The sequence below is a fragment of the Pteronotus mesoamericanus genome, unplaced genomic scaffold (assembly GCF_021234165.1).
Source record: "Pteronotus mesoamericanus isolate MK-2021 breed Mesoamerican mustached bat unplaced genomic scaffold, CSHL_Meso_final contig_78, whole genome shotgun sequence".
In the NCBI taxonomy this organism is placed as follows: Eukaryota; Metazoa; Chordata; class Mammalia; order Chiroptera; family Mormoopidae; genus Pteronotus; species Pteronotus mesoamericanus.
The window spans coordinates 755916-780804 of NW_026555258.1; the positions used below are offsets into that span (position 1 = coordinate 755916).

The following is a 24889-nucleotide window of genomic DNA, read 5'->3' on the forward strand; positions in this document are numbered from 1 at the left end:
TCGGCAGGCCCCACCCTGGCTGCTGAGGGTGCACATCCGGTTGTAAAAGGGTCCAGCAGAGGGGCCCCTGGCCCAGACCAGCTCCCATCTGCCCAGCACCCCCAGCCCTGGCCGTCCTGCCCACGGCCTCCTGGCCTTGCCTGCTGGAGGCCTCGCTGGACGCAGCTCCAGGCAGCACTGGCTGCGGCTGCTTCTCCTGGGGCTCTGTCCCCGCCAGGGCTGTGAGGCCGGCCCGGCCCGGGCTGCCAGCAGGAGCCTGGCACGTGCAAACCCGTGGAGGGGGCTCGCAGCCAGGGACCTTGACCACCTCCGCCTGCCACTCAGCCTGCGGTCCCTGTTCGCTTACAGTCAGCAATCACTTATTCATGGGCAACTGTGCTGAGCAGCATGGCTGGGCCCCTAGGGGCCCCGGTTCTCCCGACACAGACCACAGACAGACCCCCGGTGCAGGGCTGAGAGGCAGGCTCTGCCGGCCGCTGACGTGTGACCTGGGAGCCCAGCTCACCCGAGCATTTCCTTGTTGGCAAAATGTCGTGGTAGCGGCACTTGCGTGGAGGCTCCCGGGAGCTCCCCGATGGCGCGCACAATGGGATGGCGGCCCGAGCAAGGTACGCCCACGCCCCATGAGCCACAGGGACAGCGGTGCCTCTGTGCCTGCCTCTGCCCCCGCGCCTGGTGACCCCCCCAGCCCTGCACGGGGGAGGGGAGGGGCTTCGGAGAGGGGGCTCCCGGCTCCGCGTCGGAAGGAAGCTCTGCCCGGTCACTCGGGCTGTGGCGCCTGGTCATGGAAACCAGGAGTCACAGGCCACTTTCGTGTGTGACATCAGCTGGCAGAGCGCACAGGCGCAGTGAACTCAGCCACCAGGACGGTGGCCACTGGCACCCTCCCTGCACCGCACCCCGGGGTGGGCACCGCCGCCCCAGGCACCGGTGAACCAGCCGCTAACTCCTTGCGCAAGGGCGAGGAGGGCCTCCTCTCAGACGTCCTTGGGGAGAGCAGCCACCATGAGGAGAGGCAATTAGGCCATAAACGGGGATGGCTGCAGGCAGTGGGGGGCCCTTATCAGACCCCAAGGGGCTGAATGTGCACTGCCACTCCCTGGGGCCCCTGGGGCCGGATGAGGGGAGTCCCAAGAGGACCCAGTGCTACCCACCGCTCTTCTCGGGGGTCTGCAGGGGTGGCCCAGGTGCAGAGAAGCCAAGACACACAGCACCCAGGGACCAGCTGGGGTGACGGCACTTTAATTCCAGGGGGTGAGGTGAACCCGGGCACTGGGTGGGCTGCTGGCCCCCCCACAGCCAGGGCAGGGTGGCACGGTGCCAGGGGTGCGGCCCTGCCCCTCGGGCGGGGCTTCAAGGGCAGAGTTCCGAGGGGCGGCTGGAGTCAGCAGGCCTCGGGGGCCCTCAGTAGCCGTCATCAGTCCAGGTGACCTCGTAGTCAGGGTACTGGGCTTTGATCTTCTCGGTGGAGACAGAGTGCTGGGCGCGCCCAAAGCCCTGAAGAGAAACCGTGTCTCTTAACAGCCCGTGCGTGGGTTCAGGGTGGCCAGTTAGCAGGGATGCTCGGGACCTAGGCGGGGGCTGGGGTCCCAGGGCAGAGCCAAGTGCCAGCATCCGCCAACCACCCCAGGGAGCCCCCCTGCAGAAAGGCGGCCGCCAAGGTGAACAGACCTCGACCCAAGGCCTGGGCTGTTCTGCGGTGCCAAGAGAACGCCCCGTGGTCCGCTGGGAGCTTGGTGAAGAAAAGAGGGGCCTCTGTGTTTCACCCCAAAACTGATGCCTCAAAGCGCTGGGGGACAGTGACACCCCCCTGAAGACTCCTGGGGCGGAAACGGCCACAGGCCGCTGTCGTTGAGGGGCAGGCAGTGGCCTCCCTCCCACCCTGTGCACACGGGAAGCGGGCAGGCTGTGGGCCCCAGGCCGGGAGTGAGTTCCGCAGTTGCGACGGCAATGCGAGCAGCTCTGCGGCTCGGAGGGCCGGCCGGGACTGCGGCCTCACCATGGAGTAGCCGTACACGTGGATCTTCTTGTCCTGGCTCTGGTGGGAGATGCGCCCGCCTCCCAGGCACTCGCAGTCATAGCCCTTCTTCTGCATCTCGCCAGATACCTTGTCGTAGATGTCCGCTGGGATGGGGAGAGCGCGGCACTCAGCTCTGGCTGCCCTCGGGCCGAGGGGTCTGAAGCCCCAGCGCTGGGCAGCTGATCGATTCCCCGAGAAAGGAATCCCCTCCACGATGGGGAGGGAAAAAGGGGGTGCGCCTGAGCAGGGGCGCGGGCCTAAGAGAGAAGGGGTGGGCCAAGGCAGCCCCTTGGCCCCTAGGACCCCAGACCCCGTGAGCGAGCCCCGCCCACAACGCTCCAGCCCCGCCCACAGACGCAGCGGCCCGCCCTTGGTCCTCAGCCCCGCCCCGCCCTCACCGTGGTACTCGGCCCACTTGTAACCGCGTACGATGTCCTTGCTCTCCCCGGCCGGGGCCTCGGAGGGCGCTGCCGCGCGGACTCGAATCAGCACGTACTTGAAGACACCGTCGGGGTCGATATCCACATCGGGGATCTGGGCGAGGTCCGCTGCCGCCATGTTCCCTGGAGCCCGCCCGCCCCCGCAGCCCTCTGTCCTTTCCCCCGCCAGCCGGGGCTGCGTCGACAGTGCGGGAGGCGGGCTCTGGGAGGCCACGGCCAATCCCGCGGGGGCATGCAGCCCTGGCCCTCACCCTTAACCAATCGTGCCGCCAAGCCGCCGCACCGACTGGCCAATCGCAACCCAGCTCCTTGCAGCCCTCGAACCACGCGGCTCCCACTTAAAGGAGAACGTAGATCTACGAGTGGGTGGTGGTTAAAACCAGACTCGTTTGACGGGAGCTAGGCGACCCGTGAGACCGGAGGGACGCGCGCCGGCTCTGACCGCCTCCCTCACCGTGGCTAAAGGCCTTCCTGCCCCACCGTGTTCGAAGGCCGCCCGCCCCCCCGCATAATGAGGCAGCAATGGTTACATTCGAGTTGTTTTACTTCGAAAAGCGCTCGCCCTCTGGAAACAATCCGCTCCGGAGTCCTTCCAGACCGTACGGCCCGAATGCGGGGCCGCAGGCGGGGTCCAGGGAGGCAGATGGAGCGGCGGCCCGATTTGGGAAGGGGCGAAGGCGACTAGGACAAGCGGGGCGCGTGGCCGGTGCAAACGCGCGAGGCCGAGGCGGGCGCGCAGGCGTGGGGAAATCGGGAGTCACGGGGGGCACGGTCGGGGCAGAGAGCCCGGAACGGAGGCGTGCACAATTTAATTCAATCGATACCCCCTCTCGACCTCTACGGGAGCTCCAGAAGAGCCCTACCCGGCCTCACCCCCTCTCCCGGCCATTCGTTCTCCACGGAGCTCGGGCCTGGGCCAGGATGAGTTCCTGGGGAGGTCGGGGGCCAAGGGCCACTCAACTCTGCGCTCCCGCGGCCCGGAGCCGGCAGCTAACTTCACCTTTCCAGCGGGTAACACAAGGCACAGCCAGAGCGAGCGCACAGGGGTGGGGGATGTTTGTGCAACGACGTCCCGCCCCTCGGCCTGCCCTGACCAACTATCTGGCGCCTTCACTTGCTCCACCCACGCTCTCCCCTCCCAGTTCCCACCTAGGAAACCCGTCCTCTGGTCTCCCCAAGCCAGCGCGTAGGAGCCCCTCCTGCAGCCCTCCCACTCCTCGGCCCTCGGTTCCGGCTCCCCCACCCCCCGCCGTGAGGTTAGAGCCTGTGCTGCTGTTTGTAAACCTGGCCCTGGCATCCGCCTTGGGCCATCCTGTCGGGTGTGGGCAGGCAGCCCGCCTCATGCCCAGCCAGGTCTCGGCTCTGGGCCGGCGCCTGGCCTGCGTCCCACGCTGTCCTCTGCTTCCCCTGCCCTGGCCCTCCTCTCCTCTGGCTGAGTGTCTTGTGCCTTGGCCGAAGATTTCGAGAGCCCCACCACTGCCGCTCGCCCCAGCCCCTCCTGCAGGGCCCAGGCCAGGACAACCTGTGGTGAGGGGAGGCTGGCGGGGATCCGCGAAAAACGTGCGAGCTCGGGGGCCGGCTGTACCCTCTCCATCCGGGGCCGGGGCCAGTGGAAAGGCACCACACACCACCAGGGCAGGGCGTGCTCGGGACACGGACACACCGAGGCCGACCAGGGTGTCCTCCAGACAGGAAAGGCCTCTGAACCGGACGCAATCCAGTCCACAGGAGGCGGGTGGGGGCGTCTTAAGTGGGTCGGGACTAGGCTTTGGTCAACTCGGGCTCCTGGACCAGGGCGAACCAGGCTTGGGGAGGTTCCAAGGAGTCCCTGCGGAGGACAGGGGACGAACGGACGGGCCGGATCTGCAATAGTGACTGACCCCTCCGCGCAGGGCCGGGCGGTCCTCAGGCCCACCCCGCCTCCCAGCGGGGAGCACCAAGTGGCCAAGGACCGGCGTCTGGAGAGGCCCGAGGGAGAGCTGGGGAAGGGGTAGCGGGGCTGGGCTTGTCGGGGCGGGGAGGGGGGCGTCGCAGCACGGACGCAGCGGGGCGGGGCCTGGGCGGAGCTCGAGTCGAGGAGGGCGGGTCTAGGCGGATTCGAGGCGGGGCTTAAAAGAAGCGGGGCAGGGTCTACATGGAGGGAGCAGGTCCTGAGTGGGCTGGGCGGGGCTCAGGGTGGCCCTGGTGGGCGGGGCCTGAGTGACTTCGGCGGGGCTAGAGGGCGGCCCTGGGTGGCCTGGGCGGGCCCTAGGTGGGTTGGGTGGGGCCCCGGCGAGCCCCCCGCGTCTCACATGATGTCATCGAGCAGGTTGGCGCTGGCCACCCAGTCCAGCGCGCGAGGTTCGGAGGCGGCCATGATCATGCACATGAAGGGGCGGCCTGTGCGCCGGTCCGTGGGGTAGATGGTGGTGGGCGTGAAGCGCCGGTTGGCCTCGACGAACTCACAGAGCTGCTCGTAGACGTGCGGGAACTCGTGGCGCAGGAAGACACCGCGCAGTCGCAGCTCGCGCTGGATGTGGATGAAGGCCACTTCGCGCGCGCGCCGGCCTGCCTCGCCGTCCTGGTCCAGGCCCGCCGTGCCCGGTGGCGGCGTAAGGATCAGCGTCTCCATGTCAGGCTCGCGACCCCGCGCCGGGGGCGGCCGCGCCGGGCTGCCGGCCGCCAGCGCCACCTTGGCGAACTTGCGCACCGTGGGCCCAGGGCTGCGCGGCGCGGGCCGCGCCGGGGCGCCGGGGGGTGTGGCGCCAGGGCCTACGGCCACCGACACGCTGAGCAGGAAGCACTCGGCCGGCTCGTAGAGGCGCCCTGCAGCCGCCAATTCACGCGCATAGCTGCCCAGGGGTGCCGCGTGCGTGGCCAGCTCGCGCAGGGACAAGTAGGTAGGTGACAGCAGCAGTCCCTCGAGGCCGAAACGCAAGAAGTTTTCCGCGGAGCCAGGACTCGGGAAGCCCAGGAAGAGCACGCCGCGGCCGCGCGACAAGAAGCCTACGCGTGCGATGCGCGAGAAGGCGCGGTGCACCGGCCCGCTGTCGCGGCAGAACTGCAGCACGTGGCGGCACACGCTGCCCACGCGGCCGTACACGCAGCGCGCCTTGTGCGCGTCCCAGTCCTCGCGGCGGCACAGGCGCGAGCAGTAGTAGGTGTAGCAGCTGTGGCAGGACTTGAAGTAGAGGCAGGCGTTGAACATGGTCTCAGTGCGCCGGCAGCGCGCGTTGGAGCAAGTCATCAGGTCGTCTTCGTCCGCGCTGGGGTCCGGGGACGCGTCGGCCGCCTGCCCCGGGGCCGTAGGCTCCTCGGCGCTGCCGGCCGACGCTGGTGGAGAGCGCGGCACCAGCGCGGGGGCCTCGGGGCCTGCGGACCGCGAGTCCAGAAGGCGGCGAAGCTGGCGGCCCAGGCTGTCGGCCACAGGCTCGGGTCCTTGACCGGCGGCGGGCCGCGAGTCGATCACCAGATCGGTGATGAGCTCGTCCAGCTGCTCGAGGCTGCGCTGGCGGCCAGGGGAGGGGCCGTCGGCGGCGGCGGCGGCTGCGGGCGGCCGCGGGCGGCCCCGGGGCAGCTCCCAGCCTCTGGCGGCCGGGCCTTCGGAGGCGCGCAGGTCGTTGTCGGTGATGGTGATCTCCGGCGTGACGTACCAGTTGCGGCCCGGGCCCTCGCCCGCTCGGCCCTTCTCAGACAGCGACGTCTCGGACAGGGACAGAGCTGCGTAGCGCCTGGGCGAGGTGGACAGGTTCACCACCACCGGCGCGCGCCGGCCTTCCGGGTACGTGCCCGGCGGCTCCCGTGCCTCTCGTCCCAGCAGGTTCTCGTAGCTGCGGCCACGGCCCAGGGGGTCCTCACGGCGGGGCGCAGGGGCCAGGATGTTGTCCCAGGAGCGCGAGTAGTGGCGACTGTCGGTGGCCAGCCGGGGCGGGCTGGTGCCGGTGCCGCCGTGCCATGAAGCGAGCAAGGGGCCGGGGTCTGGAGGAGGCGCCACCTGCAAAGTCCCGTACGGCCTCAGGCCCCAGTCGCCCCAGGCCAGGCTGCCCCGGGGGTGCGGGTAAGTCCTTGCCAGGGCGTCTCGGTCTCGGTACCGCCCGAAGTCCTCTGTGTAAAAGGGTCGGATGGAGGGGTGGGCCTGGGGCTCCTCGGGGGGATAGTGGGGTCCCCAGGGCGGGCCGTAGGCTCGGGGGCCCTCTCCATAGTAGGCACGGGAGGGCGGTTGGTGGACCGGAAAGGTGCGCACGTCCCCTGCATAGTAGCCGCCCGCACGCCTTGGACTGGGCCCCCGGGACTCCTCGGGCTGGAAGGACCTGGGGAAATAGCTGTCGAAGGCAGGGCCGGGGCTGGCTGTGAAGCCGCCCGGGGGGCCCTCGGCCTCCTCCGTGTAGAAGAATTGAGTGGGGCCTGGCGGGGTGGTGAAAGGCAGGCTACGCCGGTCCACGTAGTCTCGGGGCCCCGGCAGAGGCCCGTCGCAGTAAAGCGCCCGGGTATCCGTGCAGTACGAGTCACTGGGGGTAGGGGTGCGCGACAGCGCCACAGGGCGAGGCCCGGGCACCGTGAGGCCGTGGAGTTGCGGGGTGGCGCGGACCCAGGGCGTGGCCTCCAGGGGCCTGCAGGACCGCGAGCCCCGGGCCGCGTGCTGCAGCACCGCGTCATCGGGCTTGATGTCCAGGCGGCAGCGGACGTGGGGGGCAGGCCCGGCAGGCGGCTCCGGGGGCGCGCAGCGGCCGGCGGCAGGGCACAGCGGAGCGATGCGGCCGGGTCCGCCGCGCTGTGGCTGCAGCTTGATGGGGTGCAGCTCGTTGGCGAGCGCGCGCAGCGCGGGGTATGCGGGCTCCCGGCGTGGTGACCCCTCCGCCCGCGCCGCCCGTTGGACCTCCCGGCCTCGGCGCGGCAGCACTGGAGGTGAGGCGGGCGCCAGGTCCGGGGGCGCGCGGGGAGCGCTCTTGGAGCGGGCGCGGCGCCGGGGTTCGCTGTCGCGGGGCCGGGCGCGCGGCGCCGGGGGCTCCGGGGGCGGCGGCTCAGGGAGGGTCTCCATGGGCGCCCCGTCCAGCGCCTCCAGGAAGTCGAAGCTGCGGCAGTGGCGCTTGTTGAAAGGCACGGGCGCAGCAGGCCGGGCCATGGAGCGCTCACATGGCGGGCGCCTGGACGCGGGCCCCGGGGTCGCCACCTTGATGTCCTGATACACGGTCGACACCAGCAAGTCTGGCGGGTCCGTGCGGGTCATCTTAAAAGAGGTCCCCAGGCTAGCGGCTGCAGCTCACTGGGCCTTGTGGGGCTTGCACCCTGGAGGGAGACAGGGGTCAGAGTGGCCTCTCTGAAGCCCAGGCCCGACTCCCCCGTGCGCTGGCCCCACTTACCTGGGGCGCAGTGGGCGGAGCAGCCCTGGCGTCGGGCCTTGGCTGCCGCGGCGGGCACTTGCTCCATGCTGGCGGCGGAGGCCCCTGCAGGAGGAACCCAGCTGTCCAGCCGCTCAGGCCCCCTGCCCCTTCCTTGCCGCCCACCTTTTCTGGGAGGAGGCTGGGGTGGGTGGGCTAGAAAGGCCGGGCGGGGTGAAACAGGCGTGGTCAGACTCCCTTTCCCAGCACAGGCCCCGGTAGGAAAAGAAGGGGTGTGGGCCAGGGCTGCCCCCTGGTGCCCGTGGCTGGAATGACCGTGAGCTCATTTGAGCCTGAAGCACAGGCTTCCTTATGGCTGCCGGCCCCACAGCCCACTGGCGACAGAAGCGCCCTCTGGGCACCCGGCACAGAGCGCGCCCTCCAGGGGCGCTGGCTGGAGCCGTGTCTGCGGTCACTGAGTCTCGCACCGCACCTGCTGGCGGGGCTGGGCGTGGAGCCCTCCCCCTCCCCCGGTGCGGCGCCCGCCCGGGTGGCAGCCGGGGGCCCCATCGGTCCAGGCACGGCACTTAGGCTGAGAAAGTGGCCCGTTCCACCCTTGACACTTGGTGTGGCCCCAGCTGGAATAATGTCCTCGAAGAGCACAGTGGGCCCCCAACCCCCTTCTCTTTGCAGAAGGCTCTGACCCCAGCTTTCCGGTGGGGGGGGCGGAAGCCCACCAGGCTTGTTGGGGCCTCAGGACCACGCTGGCAGAGTGGCCCCCAGCGCCGCTGCATGTGTGCGGCCAGCGCCCCCTGGGGCTGCCAGGCCACGTGGGGGTGTGGGAGCAGGGCCCAGGCTCCCCTCTTCCCCGCGGGAGGGCGCCTGGCCAGGAGGCTGGCTGCCTGTGGCGGAGGCGGGGCGGCGGGTGGGTTGGGCTCCACCCCCTTCCTCAGGAGAGGGCCCCCCACAGCATCTCAGGAAGGCTCCATGGAAACCGGAGGTTCTGCGCCCCCGCGGTGCCGCCGGGCCGGGGTCCGCGCTTCTGGCCTCGGCCCACGTTCAGACTTGGGCCACCGGCCCCTCTGCGTGCCAAGGCTGCGCAGGCTGGGGAGGGGCTCAGAGGGAGCCGAGGGGACCCCAGCCCCCCTCCGCCCGAGGAGTGCGCCCCGGGTGAGCTGGGGGAGAGGGGATGCTGGGCCTCCTCCTGTCGGTCCCCGGGGCCGCAGACCCTGTGTCCCAGGAGCGCAAGGGGCCCCTGCCAGTGGGGCGGCCCTTCTGGGTCGGGGTCGCCAGGGCCCAGTGCCGGCCCCCGTCCATGCCTGCTGTGCGCCCCAGATCTGTCCCCGGTGGGTAGGACTCCCCCCGCCCCCCTTCCAACCATCCTTAGCCTAAAAGCCAGGCCGGAATTGGGGGCCGCATGACAGGGTGAGGCTCCGCCCCAGGGAGGTGACAGCCTGGCCTTGCTGCTGCTACGGTGAGGACGACACCCACCCCATGGGGACAGGGGGGTCGCCCGTGTGGGTCCGATGCCCGATGAGCTTTGGGGGAGGCCCTCCCCTCGGCACAGCCAGGCCCCCAGTCCCCGGCCCCGAGGGCCCTTGCAGGATGGCCGGGGGCGGGACCCCATCCTTGCGGGCGCCCCACCCGAGGTAGCGCGCGGGGCAGCAGCTTCCGACCCCTTACCTGGTCACTGCTCCCCCGCCGAGCCTGATGGGCTGCGCAGGCCCAAGCCCGCCCACCGTCCCCCGCTCCCCCGCGTCCCCGCTGCATCCGCGCCGCGTCCCCGGCACCGGCAGAAGCTTCGAGGCAGCGGAGCGGAGGCCGTCCGGCTTCTCAGTGCTGCCCCAGGTGGCAGCCGGCGGAGCTGCACTTAAAGGGGCCGCGCCTCGGGCCTGGGACCCGCGCGGTGCGCGGGTTCTGCACCGGCGCGGTGCTGGGAGCTGCAGGACGAGCCGCCCCGCACCCAGGAGGGGCAGGCCCGAGGTCCAGCCAGGGGGCCTCCCAGTGCTGCCGGCTCCCGCCTGGCAGCGGATGGCCTGGCAGGCATGGGAGTGAGCAGGGCCCTGGCCAGGACGGTGGCATCTTCTGGAATTCACGCCCAGGACTGGGCCCAGGCAGGAGCAGATGGGCCCCGCACCCCCCCGCCCCCCGCCCTGTGCTGCAGGACCGAGGCGCCAGATCTCCACAGGTACCTGGGCCATATGGTCCCCAATCCGTACTGGGGTCTGAAGCCTTTCGCAAGATGCCCAGCCCCCCGACGCGAGGACCAGCTGCCGGCCCCTGCCCCCACCACCACCTCCAGTGTCAGGCGGGCCGGGCCAGGCTGCAGGGGGCACCCCGGGCCACGCCGCACCCCCGGCCCCCTCTCCCACCCCGGCCAGCAAGCGCCAAGCCAGGGAACATTCTGGCTGGGCAGAGGACAGGAGCAGGACACCCTCTGCCCCAGAGGGCGGGACCCGTGCTGGGTGGGGACAGGGCCCTGGGCAAGCCCACACCGTGCTGGCCTCCTCCCTGGGTGAGAACAGGGACGCCCAGCCCCGTGGGCTGAGGGTAGCCCCTGCCTGTCCGCTGGGTGCCTGCCCAGCAGCTGCTGGCCCACCGCCCCCTCAACCCCCGGTTCCAAAGCTCGACTGGGAGAGGGAGGCAACACCCAGATACCACCCTCCCACTGGGTGCTCAGCCCGCCACCCAGAGGGGCAACTTCGGCCTCAGAGCCGCCCCATCCCCATGGCAACTGTGGGGGAGGGGGCAGGGCAGGCGCTGCAGGTGGCTGGGACAGGCCAGGGACCCGTGGAGGCCAGCAGAGCACTGACACACACCTGTCCTCGAGAGCCGGGCACCCTGTCCCCGCCCCCAGGTGCAGCTGCCCAGCCCTGGCCCTGGCGGCCTGGGGCAGACAGGCACAACAGTGGCCACGTTGGCCGGGTCTGGACGACACGTGGCTCCCGCAGGAAGGCCTCCTGCCCCAGGGGCAGCTGGCCCCACGGGAGCCCAAGGCTTTGGTTTCGACTGAAGGCAATGGGGCCGGCCCGCCTGGCCGCCCTGGGAGCCCCACAGGAGGAAGCGGCACACAGACACGCAGTAAAACAAGAGCTTTATGGTTGGGGGTCAGTGTGGATGGAGAAAAAGGGAACGAGGGAGGACACCCTGGCCCAGCTGGAGGCGCCCACAACGGGCACGACACGGGTGCAGCGCCCAGCTCCGCGGAAGCCGGGCCGCATGCGGGGCCGGACAAGCAGGGGCCAGGCGGCGACCAGGGTGCTCCCGCCTCTGTAAACAGACAGCCTCACCGGCACAGGCCTTAGTCCCTCCCTGAGAAGCCGTGGGGCGGCCGCTGCCCCCTGCCTGCGGGCCCGGGGGCCGAGTGGGCAAACCCTAAGGGGCGGGCCTAGAGCTCCTCATAGTCCCCGCCCCCACGAAGGCGGCCTCCCGGAGCCCCACCGCCCAGGAAGGCCTCCAGCTCGTCCACTGCCGTCCTCTCGCGCCGCCGCCGGCGCCGGTCCTCCCGGCGCTCCTCCTTGTCCTTGTCCTTCTTGTGTTTGCTCTTCCTCCTCGCAGCCTTGTCCTCCTCCTGCGGGCGCAGCCGGCATCAGCAGGGTGGGCAGACTGGAGGCCCCCCCACCGCCCAGCCCCTGCATGAGATACCTCTCTGCCTTTCTTCTTCTTCTTCTCCTTGGACGGAGGCTTATCTGCACAGAGGACACACTGCATGAGCCCGGCCACCGGGCCCTGGAGCGCTCTTGGCAGCAGGCGCACCCCCGAGGCCAAGCCCGGGAAGGCCCTTGACTCTCCCTTCCCGGAACCAGCTGACACTGCTGGCTGGGGCAGAGCTGGGCACTCAAGGTCCAGGGTGAAGGGCAGGGACAGGGAGCCCCGGAGAGTCATCGGGCCTGAAGGCTGTGCCCGCGCTTCTGCAGGGGGCTGGACCTGGGGTGCGTGCAGCTCCCCGCCAGCCCACAGCGGCACCCCCCGATGCCTCTTGGGAGGGCACGGGGCCGGCCCCCAACCCTGAGCGCCAGGTCGCTGGAGCACAGCTGGACCCCAACCAAGGCCGAGGGGCACCCAGGGAAACTAACGGCCAGCTGGCTGGGCCCTGCGGGGCGGCCTTGCTGTTCTGAGGACCCCCAGGGTGTGGAAGGACAGCACCGCGCCCCCAGCAGCGCTGAATGGTTGTGACCCCACCCGAGGCCCCCAGCTACCTTCACCACTGCTCGCCTTGCGGCCTGTCTCCTCCAGCCCCAAGCCAAAGAGATCCGTGTCGTCCTTCTGCCTGAAGGAGGGGATGCGGGACTTGGGGGGCGGGGGCGGCGGGGCGGGGCCGGTGTCCTCGTCGGTCACGTCGGAGGCATCCTCTCGCACCGGGAACTCGTCCTAGGGGAGCAGGCCACGGAGCCGGCCTGGTCAGCCCTGCGGCCAGGCTCTGCCACTTCCCGGGCAGGTGCCGAGCCCCCACCAGGGGCCACCGCCGACCCAGGGTCAGGGGACGGCGAGGCCCCTGCACTGGCGCCGTGGGGGGCGGGCAGGCCTGGGCTGGGGGGACGGCCCCTGGAGCGCTCAGCCTCCCCGCCCGTCCACCCTGGACACGCCGCGGGCGGCTCACCGCTCGCTGGGGCACTTCCAAGTCGCTCTCAAAGTCGGGGTCGTCCATGACGAAGGACAACATCTGGGCAGCAATGGGCCCCTCGGGGTCGCTCTCTGACGATGCTGCTGGCTCGTCGTCCTTCCCGTCCTCGGGCCTGAGCGGGGCGCCCTCTGCGGGGGGCCTGGGGGGCTCGGCGGCCCGGGGGGCTGTGCCCCTGGGTGGCTTCGAGGCCTTTGCAGAGGGCCTTCAGGACAAGGCGGCGGTCAGGGGCCTGTGCCCGCCCCGCCCCTGGAGCCCCGCCCCCCGCGACCCCACCTACTGTTTGGTCTCTGGCTCAGAGCACTTCTGGGGGGCCAGGGCCGCCACCTCACTGGAGACAGTGGTGTTCTCCCTGGGGTCAGGGACAGGGCCCACGGGCAGTGGGGACCTGCTGAGTGGCCTGTCTTCAACGTCCACGTCATCCTGGAAGCCTGCCACCAGTGGGTTCCCTCCTGGGGCCTCTGCATCACTGCAGCGGAGACAGGGGCCAGGGGTTGTAAGCGGGGCCAGCCCCAGCCCCCAGGACCCCCGCAGCACCCGCACCGGACACCGACTGCGGGCCGCTGCCCTCGGGGAAGGCGGTGAGGGGGGCCCAGCTCGGGGCTGTCGGGGGTATGAGACGGGTCTCGGGGACGGGGGGCTGCAGGGCGGCCTGTGGTCTCCGCGCGGCGTGGGGCCCGACGCTGGGGCCAGGCACTCGGGCCGGAGGGCACCACTGGCTCCATTCCCTCCTTGGCATTCCCACGGAGGCACGGGAACGGGGGACGCGCAAGCGGGCCCCGCCTGGGGCTCAGCACCAGTAGGGGGTGTGTGGCCTGCATGCCGGGGCGGGGGGTTGGGGGGGCCGCTGCTGCCTGCAGCTCAGAGGGGGCGTGGCACCGCCTGACCTGTCACTGTCCGGGGGGACCTCAGCCCCGACTCTCTTCTCCTTTGGGGGGGCCACGTCATCCAGGAAGCCGTGGTCCAGGCCGCCTGCAGGAACCAGCTCCTCCATGTCCTGTGCCTGCGCCGGGGCCTCTGCAGCGGGGACTGGGTCTGTGCCCACAGGGACAGGACACAAGCCGGGGGTTGGGTGTGGCTGGGCCATCAAGCCACCACTTAGGAAGAAGGGGGACCCCATGCAGGTCTGGGGGAGCTCACAGGGCCAGGCAGATGGCGCCACCACTCGGGCCGCCCACGCCTCCCGAGGGGCCGCCCCAGGGCCTACCTGGCGGGGGAGGGACCACCTCAGGGGCCGGCGAGGTCCCGAACAGCCGGGAGATGATGCTGCGACGCGGGGCCGGGGCGGGGGCTGCAGGCTGTGTGGGGGGCAGCGGCGCCTCCGTGGGGGACAGCGGGGAGGGGCAGGCCGAGGGGGCGGCCTGCGGCGTGCTGGGGCCGCCGCTCCCCGTGGACCGGGGGCCCGAGGACGGGCTCTGCCCGTCGGCCACCGGCGAGGACCCATGGCCGCGGCTGCGCGCCTCCATCATCTCCAGGAAGCTGGGGGGGCACAGGGTGGGAGTGAGAAGGCAGCCGTCTTCCCTCTCTCTCATTTGTGATGGCAGCAGTGTCCCTGCCCTCAGCTCAGCAGCCACGCACCCCCTTGTGTCAAGCGGAGCGTCCCTGGGGAGAGGGCCGGGGAGGAGGGGCCGGGCTGACCTGCCTGCCACCCTGTGTGTAGACGGCAGGACCGGCCTCCGGGAGGAGGGCCCCCGCAGCGGCGGTGGGACTGCACCCGCCCGAGGCCGGTCCCCGCTGGCAGGCCGAGCCCCCGGGGGCTGGGCGCAGGTGCCTGGCACACTGCCCTCCCCCAGACTGGGCCCGACACGGCCGGAGTGGATTCTGGGCTGCGGCCCGTCCTCGGCCGCCCGGCCTCCTGCGGCGGCGGCGCTGCCCCGCTCTGCCCTCCCCTTCTGCTGTTGCGACTGGAGGGGTCCGGTCCCACCGCAGGAGCCCTCCCAAGAGCCAGGGGCTCTCCAGGAGCCGGCTCTGCGGCCGCCGCCCGGGAAACAGCTCCCACCCGGGACTGTGGCTGCAGCCAGACAATGTCAGGGGGCGGGTCCCGCGGGGGCCTTGGGCGGAAGGCGCCCCGTCAACGGTCCCGGCACCACACGCCCGATGGCCAACAGGTGAGGCTGGCCGGGGCAGAAGCGGGGACCCCACCTGTGTGCCCGTGTCCCCACAGCCAGGTGGCTGTCTGGGGCGGCCGCGGGGCAGCCAGCTCTGAGGAACCGAGGGTCCCCAGTCAGGCCCCACCGCTGGGAGCCACTGTGGGTCTTGTCAGGACGGTTACAGGGGTCCAGCCCCACAGGCTGGGGGGCGGGGCCTCCCACCCACAGGAGCACCTGGGGAGCCAGGCGGTGCCCCCCAAGGCCGGGTGGATTCCATTTCAAACTTAATCCACTTGTTCCAGACAAGTGCTTGCCTTCCCCTAGGTATTTCGCGGTTGCCATTACTAACGGAAACCCGGTGCCGACGCAGCGACCCCGGGAGCCCCACGAGCCCCGCAGGCCGAGGGGACAGGCGCCGCCGCGGCCCCGCCTGGACACCGCCCCCTGCTGCGCCCCGCGCAGCGGACGCACAGGCCGTAGTTCTGGTCCTCGGTCTCCTGCTGCACCGACAGCTCCTCCAGGGTGGCGTCCATGTCCAGCTGGTTCGTCTCCAGCTGCCGCAGCAGCGTCTCCCTCTGCAGGAGGGAGCGGCTGCCTGAGCACGCGCGGGGCGGGGGGGCCGCGGCGCCCACCCCTCGGCCGGAGGCGGTGCCCACATACCCGGCAGCCGCAGGTGGTTCCAGGGAGGCCTGGGTCTCCAGCCAGCCCAGCAGAGGGGCGGGGACACGGCAGGCCACCCTGGGGCCCCCAGCGTCCGTGGGGTGGCGGCGGCGCCCGAAGCTCACCCCAAACTGCACGCCTGGGGCCGGGGGGTGGGCCCGAGCACCGCGGGAGCGAGGCGCCTGCCGCGCAGGAAGGGCCGGCTCACCTGCAGCTGCAGGAACGGGATGTTGAAGAACTTGTGAAGGTACTTCAGGCCGAAGCTGTTCTTCATGGAGGACTCGGCGTAGCGGAAGTAGGAGGAGCCCGGCGGTCTGCTTGCGGAGGCCACAGCGTGAGGCGTGGGCGCAGCTGTGGGCTGAGCGGCCCTGCTGCCCTCCCTGCATCTGAGCTGTCTTCGGCAGGCGACCACCCCGAGCAGCCCCGGGGGACCCAGACCTAGGCCTCGGCAGCGCCACGCACCCTTCCAGCCACTCAAGGGCCCTACTGTCCCTGCCTCCCGCGGGGTCCGCCCCCGCCGCACGGCTCCCAGGCTGCGCCCCCGGCCAGGGCCCCCGCGAAAGCACCCACCTGTCCAGGCTGTCGATGAGGCCACGCACGTCGTCAGGCAGGATGACGCGGTGCTCACCCATGTCGCGGTAGTTGCCCAGCACGCACACCGGCACGTGCGTCGGCACCTTGGGGAGCTCCCGCAGGATGTAGGTGAAGGTCCTTCGGCGGCGCACGTGAGGAGAGACCCGCCTGAGTTTCAGCCCGAGTGCCCTGGACCCGCGAGCCCCCGCGCAGCGCCTGCTGCCCCGCCTTCCGGGGGCTTCAGGCCACCTCCGGTCCCCAGGCCGCCTCCGGTGCTGTCTGTCGCTGGCGCTCACGCACCCCCTTGCCACGCTACGCCTTCACCACCTTTCTGCAGGCCACAGGGCTCATAGGGCTCTCCGAGGTGGCCCTTCACTGACTCGGGGCTTTGCGCTTGGGTCACATGGGGGGCTCACGTGGTCCCCTGGCACAGGGCCCTCAGCACCTGCGCCCACGCTCACGGCTCCACCGCCCAGCTCCCCACGCGTCTCCGGTGCATTGCCGGCCGTGCCCGGCAGGCCCTGGGGCCTGCGTCACTGCGGGGCACCCGGGGTCGAGGGAGGTGGCCCGCCGTGACGGGCACACAGCATGCACGCAAGAGCCGAGCACGGCAGGAAACGTGCGTGCACAATGCGCAGGAGTCTGGCCGGGTGCCACCCACCGCAGCCGAGCCAGCCCCGACGCCGGGGTCTGCCAACACGTCGGGGTCCCCGTGCGGTAATAACAGTAACCGCCAGGGAGTAGCGTGAAGGCCGGGTGCACCCGCAGGCTGCCAGCCCCTCCCACATTGGCGTCTCAAGGACTCAGATTTTTGGTGGCGCCTCAAATCAGCTGGAGGCAGCCCTGGCCTGGCAAGGAGCTCTGTGCGCTGACTCGGGACACCTGCTTTCCTCTGGGAGTAGGTGGTCCCAGTGCCGCATCCCACGAGTCCCCATGGACACGTCACAGGTGCCATCCCACGTGCTTCCACGCAGAGGCCCCAGGAGCTGGCGCCCAGCACCCCGCCTCGCCCCGCGCTCCCCGCCGGCTGATCCTGCTCGGGCGCCTCTCGCTGAGACGGATCTGCTATACGTCATCCTAGCACAGACCAAAGAATGTGGGGTGTTCCTGGGGGTGCCCGACACAAAGCGCCGCTTCATTCCACCAGATTTTAGAGTTTTCAGGAGAGGCCGTGGGGCTGTGTAAGGCCCGCTGCACGCCCATCCCGAGCCCGCCCGCCTTCCCACGCAGGCGCCCACACGTGCAGAGGCCCAGAGAGGCCTGGGCCGGGTTCCACGAGGCTGAACGGCCAGCGTGCACGGCCCACGGCCCCGGCGGGGATGCCAGTGGCTGTCCCCTGGCCCCGGGCTGAGGGCCCCTTACCACTGCTTGGTGATGTCGAACATCATGACCACCCCGTTGCAGTTCTTGTACACGTCCAGGAACTCCGCGTCCAGGGCCATCTCGGGCTCCGCCTGCGGGGGCGGGCGCCGCGCGTGAGAGGCAGCGCCGCGGGCGGCTCCCGCGGTGGGAACCCGCAGCCCTCGGACAAGCCCGACCGGGAGCCTGACTAGGACTCCTACAGTCCGCACAGCCCGCCGCGGCCTGGGGGTGCGCCCGGGCCCTTAAGACCTGAGGCCCCTGCAACAGGAAGGCGCGCTTTGGCCAGTTCGCCTACGTCCCTCCCGGGCCCCCGAACTGGGCGCAGGGCCAACGGAGCCCCTGGCACGGCGCCGGCCCCGGGAGCCGCCGCGCGGAGGCAGCGGGTCTGGAAAGCAGGGGCCGGCGCTCCGCCCCACCGCGGGCCCCCGGGCAGGACGCCGCTCACCTCCTGGGGGTCGTTCTCCATCTTCAAGCCGTCGCCACGCTTTTTGCATTTTCCTTATTAAAAGACACGGAAATGACCAGGTGGGCGCTCGCGGCGGGGCCCCTCCCTCACACCCCGCACCCCGCACCCGCCAGTCCCACCACCAGGGGGCGCCGCGTGGACCGGAGGCCCCACGCTAGCGCTGGAGCGCCCCGTCTGGAGCGCCCCGTCGGGCACAACGTGGTGGGGCCCGGGTGAGGCTCCCCGGCCCAACCCGGTCCCGCCCGGAGAAAAGCCCCGACAGGAGGCCAGCAGCGGGGCCGGCCCTGAAGGTGGGGGGCCCCGGGGCGCTCCCCATGCCCATGCCCCCTCCAGGCTTAGCTTCGCGCGTGAGCCCTGCCTGGCAGGGGTGACAGGCCCCAGCCCCGAGAGGGCGCGGCCCCCAGCTCGCGGAGGCTCAGGGGCCGCTGCTGCGGGGACCGGCCGGACCCGGGGCCGAGCGCTGGGGACCCCGAGTGACACAGAGCACCCGCCCCCATGGCCAAGGCGCTTCTAATGGAGGAGCGGGGACTGCTCTCGCCCGGGGAATCCGGGGTCCCCCAGGCTCGAAGCAGCCGGCCGGGCGAAACAAACCAACCCCTCAGAACAAACCGGGGTTCGTTTATTAAAAAACCAACACCCGTCTCCTTCACAGCCTCTCCCTGAGCCCCTCGTCGCCTTCCAACCCCATCCAGCCGGTGCCAAGGGGCGGGGGAGAGCAGGCTGCTCCCCTTAGCGCCCCCGCGGGCACTGCCCGGGGCCAGCGGGCGAGCCGCTGCCTGAGCGGCGCAGACCTCGGTCCCCAGCAGGCCCCGCGGTGCCCACGTCCCGTCCTGCCCGCTGCAGGCAGAGCTGACACGAAGGCAGGCGGGGGCCGCGACAGACAAGGACGTCCAGGGGCCGGGCACAGACGGGCCGAGGCGGCTCTGCTCGCGAGAAGGCGCGCGAAGCGTGAAGGGGGAGGACCCGCAGCAACGGCCGACTCACCTTTGTCAACCACATCCCAGACCTCGACTTTCACGATGTCGTCAGTGGCTAAAACGAGAAAGCGCGATTAGCACCCAAGCAACCCACTGGTGCCACAAAGACGGGCCATTAGCGCCGTTGGGACCCCCCGCCCCACCGGCCCTGCACCCCTTCCCCGGCCGCAGGAAGGCTCTCTGCCCTTCACCCCACGGACTCCAAGGGGACCCCGGTGCCCCTGCCCCGCCGGCCTCCCCTGGCCAGGAAGGGGGTGCTGGGGGGTGGGCAGGTGGAGCTTGGGGTGCTGCCCGAAGGCCCCAGGCAGCCCTGGCCGGTGAGCAGGGGCTGCGCAGAGGCCCTGCCGTCGTCCCAGGACGCGGCCCGGCCGTCGCTGAGGGGACGCAGGACCCCTACAAAGGCCCCGTGTGCCCTGCTGCAGACTTCTCAGTGGAAAGCCACGCTGAACCTGTTTCGTGAACCCGGACAGCCGGGCGGCAGCTCTGCGTCCTGAGGGGCAGCCGCGGCCCCCGGACCTGTTCTGCCCGTCAGCTCCTTTCAGGGACGGGGCCTTCAAGCCCTGAAGCAAAGACCTGTGGCGCAGGGGGACTGAGGACCCCTCCTGCCGCGGCAGCGAGGGCCAGGCTCCCTGGCACGCGGCCCCGGGCCTTCCCAAGGTCTCCAGGCTCAAGAGGGAGGCCTGGGACCCCCTGCCCCATGAGCCCCTGCCGCCTTGTCCACTTCTGTGGGAGGGGATTCCAGGGTCCCCAAAAGTGACTTCCCTGAGAGAGCCACTCTGAGGTCACAGGCCTAGGTGCGCAGGGCTCCCACGCCGCCGCCACACCGGGGCAGGCGCCCCCGGGACCCCGCCAAGGCAGGGCCACGGGACGAAGCCCGCCCGCCAGCGCTCACTTTTGTAGCTCCAGTGGATGCTGGTGACCTGGATCTCCTGGGTGGGGATGTACTCCTCCACGAACTTCTGGCCCTGCAGCCGGTGCCACAGCGCTGTCTTGCCGGTGTTCCTGTCCCCGCGGATCACGATCTTCACTGGCGGGGGGGGAGAAAGGGCAGATCAGGCAGAGAAACCACACCACAGCCAACCCCCCGCCCCAAGTCTATGCGCGCCTGCACTGTCTTCGGCACACCCCTGCCTGCGCGGCGGGCGGGCCGGGGTGTCCGGAGGGGGGCGGGGCCCCACGAGAGCCCACGGGCCCCGCCCCACCCATCCTCACTGGAGGAGCGGGAGGCGCTTCCTGCTGGGCAGACACGGGGCGCCCACTCGGACCTCGGGCTCCCAGGGGAGCGTCTCTCCGGAGCGGGACTGCGGAGAGGCCCACAGGCTCCTAGACCCCAACGCTTCGCTCCTGACCTACTTTGCCGCAGCTGTGTTTCTGGCGCGCGACTCGGCAGAGCGCCAGGCTTTTGACGGCCCCACGTGGGGGCTACAGCAGAAAGCCTGTGTTTTATGCTGCTCAACAAGTGTTTCCAGAGGGGCCTGCAGGCAGAACACGGCAAGGCCGGGAGAGCGCGCCCGGCCACGTGCCAGCAGGACAAGCCGGGGCAGGGGTGTGCGAGCGGGGCTGCGGCTGCCCGGAGAGATGCGCGGCCCAGCGCCAGGCGCCGCGGTCTGGTTTGCTGCAGGGAGACGTCGAGGAGGGCAGTGGGGCGCCCTGCAGAGCGGGCGCGGCGGGCGAGGCCCAGGGCGTGGCCAGAGCGGGGCTGACCGGTGCCGCCTCCACCCCGCTGGGCAGGGCCTTGGTTTTTAAGGTCATATTTATTTTTTAGAGAGAGGGGAAGGGGGGCAGAAAGAGGAGGTGAGAAACATCCACATGGGAGAGAAATACCGATCAGCTGCCCGTCACACGCGCCCCAGTCAGGGGCCGAGCCCACAATCCAGGCCGGAGCCCTGACCCAGGATCAAACCAGCGACCTTTCACTCTGCAGGACAACATCAGGGCTGTGCAGTCTTTATTCTTCTATTTGCTGATGTATTCCTATTTTTTGAGTGGTAACTCTTCAATTTTTAGCGTTCACATTTGCTGTGATAAACTCCGAAGTTAATAAACGTCTTTCTCTTCCCCTTAAATAACACAAAGGCTTTCAAATGCCTCACTTCTGACCAGCCGTGCCCTGGACGACGCGCTGGCTTCTGGGACTCTGGTTTCTCGGCCCACGTCCCCGTGCTGATGGTCACTGCCAGCAGCAGAACCGCCGCACGCGGAGACGTGGCCCGCACACGCCCGGCCGGCACGTTCCCGCCCCGCGGCCCCCCTCCAGGGCGCCCCTCCAGCGGTCGCTCCAGCGAGCACCTGCGCACCGCAGGCCGTCCGTCTCGGGCTGAACCCGCCTCATCACGGTCGCCTCAAACCACAGCTCGCGCGGAGGGGAGCGCCAGGCGGGCAGGACTGTCCCCGAGGCGGCCGTGTCCCCGGAGGCCGCGCTGTCCCCGAGGCGGCCGTGTCCCCGGAGGCCGCGCTGTCCCCGAGCCCGTCTTCTCGCTCTGGTTGCTTCCTCGGTCTTTCTTTTTGATTCCAAAAGTTTCCAGTGCTGTTTCCAGCTGCAGACGATATGAAATTCTGGACTCAGACGGCCTGCAGTTTCATGAGGTTCATGAATTACGGAGAAATCCTGTCTTTTTTCCAAATACAGCCTCTCCTTCATCCTATCTTCCCGCCTGACGCGCGCCGGACCTGCTCCGGCTCGGCGCCGCGCATCTGTCCCCAGCGGACTTCCCGTGTCGACTTCTTCATTCGGTGACCAACCACGTTTCCCTTCCCACGGGCTCTCTGCCAAACGGGACTTGCCGGTTCACAATCTTGACATGATCTTGGAACTTCCTTCTTCTTATCCTCACCAATTAAAAAGCATTTGTTTTCTATTTTCTTTCAGCTTCTGAGAATGGAAAGTTTTACTTTCTCCCAAAGTCAAATCATTTTAAACTTTGATATTGACTCATTTTAAAGGTTAATTAAAAGAAGCCCTAGAATGTCAGAAATAAGTAAAACGATCTGGTTTCATTTGTTAAACAAAAGTAATCCCGACTTAACAAAGTTGAATCAATCTCAGAACCTGAGACGTTGGCTCACACACGCTGAGCCAAGTGATGTGCCTGGAAAAACCTTTGAGATTCACCTCAAAGTGGGAAGAGCAGCCTTTTCTCTGCGGAGCTTGCGGCGAACCAGCTGGCTTCCAGGAAGGCAGACAGACAGACAGACAGACAGACAGGGCTTCTGTCCACAGCGAGGACCTGGCGCAGAGGGCGGCCCGCACGGCGGCCCGCGACTCTCCCCCGACCCCCCGATTCGCTATTGGCTCACTCACATCTCCACACATTTCCTAACAATAAAAACCTTTTTCTTTCTCTCACACACACACACACACACACACACACACCCACCCCCAAAACCCCCAACCACTTGGCTTCTCTGAGAGGCAAACGTGCAGTCACCTCTGCAGGAGACCTGGGTTTACTGCTCGTGACGCCCTTCGCTGTGCAGCCGTCCCCTCACAAGGACGGTGACAGCGAACTCCCAGCGGGTCCCTGGCTGCTCAGAGTCCTTCGCAGCTCTGTTTCCCAAGTGCCCGCCAGCTCGCCGCCCGCACCGCTCTCCCGGCCTTGCTGCGCCGCAGCCGGGCCCCGTGACCCGCGCAGCCCAGGACACACCTGCTGTGCCTCCCCCGCACCCTCTCACCCCACCCGGCCGGCTCCGTCCTCCACCTGAAGCCCCAACCCCCTCGACGCTCCCTGGTTCCGCAGCCCCCAACCTTTCAGACAGGCCCCAGGGCGCTGCCTGCCTCCCGGCGCCCCGTCCTCCGCCCCCGGCGCCCTAGAGCACAGGCGCCACAGGCAGGGACGGCGTCTGGGTTTTCACCACGGACACAGTCCATGTGCGCTGGCAGGCGAGTGCTGGAGAAGCAACAGCCACAGAGGAAGCGTGACAGGTCACGGGCAGCAAGGCTCGGCAACGTGCCGGGCGACCCCACTGGGCAGGTAGGTCGGCGACCCCACTGGGCAGGTCGAATTGCTCCTCAAAAGCAGCCGTTCACTCCCCGAAGGGAAAGCCGCCCGGCCCTGAATCGACCTTCCCAGACGGTCCCAGTGAGGAAGAGCTCAAGTCCGTTTCCAACTCCCGGCCCCGCGGCCCGGCGGCCGGGCTCGGGCTGTCGTCCGGGGGCAGCTCTGTGGTACGGCGCGCGGCCCGAGCGCGGCGGTCCTGCCGCCGGCACACGCAGGCCACGCTGCCCCGCAGACGCGGCTGACGGCCTGTGTCCGGCTGCCACAGGCGGCGCGGGCCCATTCGGGTCACGCTCTTCCTTCCACTCGACATGCGAACGCCTTGCAAACGACAAACAGGGCCCCATGCGTCGTTTGGGTTTTGGTTCTGACCTGGTTCTAGCGGGGGGCTCTGTGCGTGTGTGACACAAGTCACTTCTCATTATCGAGCAACTGAAAACAAAACGACCGATCTGACCCAGGGGGACAACATTCTATGAGGACGTGTACTTGGAAATCGACTCTCACCTACAAAAATCCTGAACCTGTAATTATCACATTGCTGGTTTGCTCCTCTAATACATCTTGGAAAATAAAAATTTGAGACATTCTAGTCAACTAAGACAGGACATCAGGAAGTTTTTAAATCGCTTATTACTCCACCGTAGGGACAACGTCCCTCTGGCTGTAATTCAGGTCCAAACCCCAACCTTTCTCCTTCCATCTGGTTCTAGGGGAGCCGCACCTGGCCCCCACCGCCTGAGGGCGGCGTGTCTACTCCCGACCCCACCCCCCCCACACTAAGGGGCGGGGCTGTCAGGAAGGCCTTTCCAGAAGGTGAACTGTTTCCAGTTTCTAGGTCAAATTTCCAAAGGGCTGGAAATGTGTTTAAAATAATACTGTAAGTAATAAAGTTAAATAGGGAACGCAAGCTTTTAAAGATTTGTGAAATATGCACTTTGACTTGTTTTCTTCCTGTCGGAGAAATACATGCACACACAACCTGAGTGGAACACCCCAACAATGGCCTCGCTTTGAAAGCTGCCCTGAAGTCTTTCCGATCAGTTTCTTAATACCGTACGTGGTCACCAAAACATGGCATCACAGACTAGAAGGCTCCCCTTCAAGGAGCAAAGAGGGAGAAGGCCCAAATCTTGGAGCACCTTTGAAAATACTCGAGAGGGAACGACCTAAAAGCAGAGGACACAGAAAGCCTTTAAAAACTGTTAGGAAAAAAAAACCCACCAGACGGAAAGACTTAAAAGAGGTCAGGAAGACAGCATCGAGGAGCTCTGCCGTTTACATAATTTATACCAGGGCTGGAAACGCCGCCGGCTGTCAACGGCTCTGGTGCAGCGGCAAGTGAGCTCCGGGCTTCTCTAACTAGATCCCTGACAAACGCATCTTTAAAAGGGGGGCGGGGCGGGGGCAAGAATGTGTGGCGTCGGAGACATTCCGTCTTCAAAGGTCCTCGAGCTCGTCCTACCGGAGCCAGCGGGACTTCGTCGCCCCTGCGCAGGTGACCCCAGCTCACGGACGGAGAGCCCGTCACCCCTTTCAAAGGGTCACAGACCTCAGAGCTCTTCCCGTGTTATGTAAGAATCCCTCTCGGAGGTGGTCACCCGGACCCGTCGCGGCGCGGCAGAGCGCATCGCGGACGCGGACCGCCCGGGCCAGTTTCACTGCGCGAGCCAAACACAGGTTTCCTACTGGGCCGGCGCTCCTCGGGAAGGACCCACGGCCACAGGGCAGCGCCCGCCCACCCTCCGGACCAAAGGGAATGCGCTAGGGCACCCGCGACGTACAGGCACATCCTAAAACATATGAATAGGATCTGCCACGATCGCCCCGCAAACGGCGAGTTGCCCGAGGCGCGACAGGCCGCCCAGGGCTCCCCGGGTCGGTTTCTGCCGAGTCCCAGGGACCCCGGCCCGGGCCTGCGGACCCTACTTCCCACGCCCCCGCGCCCACTCACTGTTGTACTGCACTCCCTTGGCGAAGCGCCTCTGCAGAGCCTGGTTCATGGACTGCAGGCCGGCGGGAATGTTCTTCTCGCGGCCGGGAGCCTGTTCCGACCCCACCAGCTTCTTAAGCGCGGAAAACATCTTCCCGCTTCCGTGTCCGAGCTCGGCGTGGCCAGTGAGCTCAGCGGCGGCAGCGGCGGCGGCGGCGGCGGCGGCGGCGGCGCGACGCGGATCGCACCATGCCCCGCGTCCCGGCGGCCGGGCACCTGCTTCAAAGGCCTCTCGGGAGCTCAGCCGCGGCGACTCTGCTCCGGGCCCCTCGGCCCCCGGCGCGGCCGCCCTCCGCCCGCCAGCGCTGCCATGTTGGCTACTGCTCAGCGGGACGCGCGGCTACGGGGCGCCTCGAGGGCCACGGGAGTGCGGCAGTGCGCGTGCGCGGGGGTAG

General features: G+C 68.9%; 3 protein-coding genes across 4 annotated transcripts; all 3 read right to left on the minus strand.

Annotated features, from left to right (window-relative positions):
- Positions 1-1221: 1221 nt before the first annotated feature.
- On the minus strand, positions 1222-2659 carry PHPT1 (phosphohistidine phosphatase 1). 2 transcript variants are annotated; one of them, XM_054584777.1, is made up of 3 exons: positions 2419-2659; positions 2000-2199; positions 1222-1497 (listed from the first exon to the last, which is right to left on the minus strand). In XM_054584777.1, the coding sequence occupies exons 1-3, from the start codon at positions 2576-2578 to the stop codon at positions 1405-1407; spliced, it is 453 nt and encodes a 150-aa protein (XP_054440752.1). In that variant the 5' UTR covers positions 2579-2659; the 3' UTR covers positions 1222-1404. The 2 variants fall into 2 exon arrangements, with proteins under 2 accessions (XP_054440752.1, XP_054440753.1); XM_054584778.1 differs by having other exon boundaries at positions 2000-2124; positions 2419-2646.
- A 1029-nt stretch (positions 2660-3688) lies between these two features.
- Positions 3689-9481, minus strand: AJM1 (apical junction component 1 homolog). The gene is made up of 3 exons (XM_054584779.1): positions 9441-9481; positions 7800-7883; positions 3689-7725 (listed from the first exon to the last, which is right to left on the minus strand). Exon 3 carries the CDS (start codon positions 7664-7666, stop codon positions 4748-4750), a length of 2919 nt encoding a protein of 972 aa, XP_054440754.1. The 5' UTR covers positions 7667-7725; positions 7800-7883; positions 9441-9481; the 3' UTR covers positions 3689-4747.
- A 1359-nt stretch (positions 9482-10840) lies between these two features.
- RABL6 (RAB, member RAS oncogene family like 6) lies at positions 10841-24829 on the minus strand. Its single transcript, XM_054584125.1, has 15 exons — positions 24456-24829; positions 19399-19533; positions 18514-18561; positions 17509-17561; positions 17064-17155; positions 15699-15839; positions 15337-15442; positions 14940-15043; positions 13586-13857; positions 13266-13413; positions 12659-12847; positions 12358-12583; positions 11957-12128; positions 11403-11446; positions 10841-11328 (listed from the first exon to the last, which is right to left on the minus strand). Exons 1-15 carry the CDS (start codon positions 24583-24585, stop codon positions 11146-11148), a joined length of 2043 nt encoding a protein of 680 aa, XP_054440100.1. The 5' UTR covers positions 24586-24829; the 3' UTR covers positions 10841-11145.
- Positions 24830-24889: the final 60 nt, after the last annotated feature.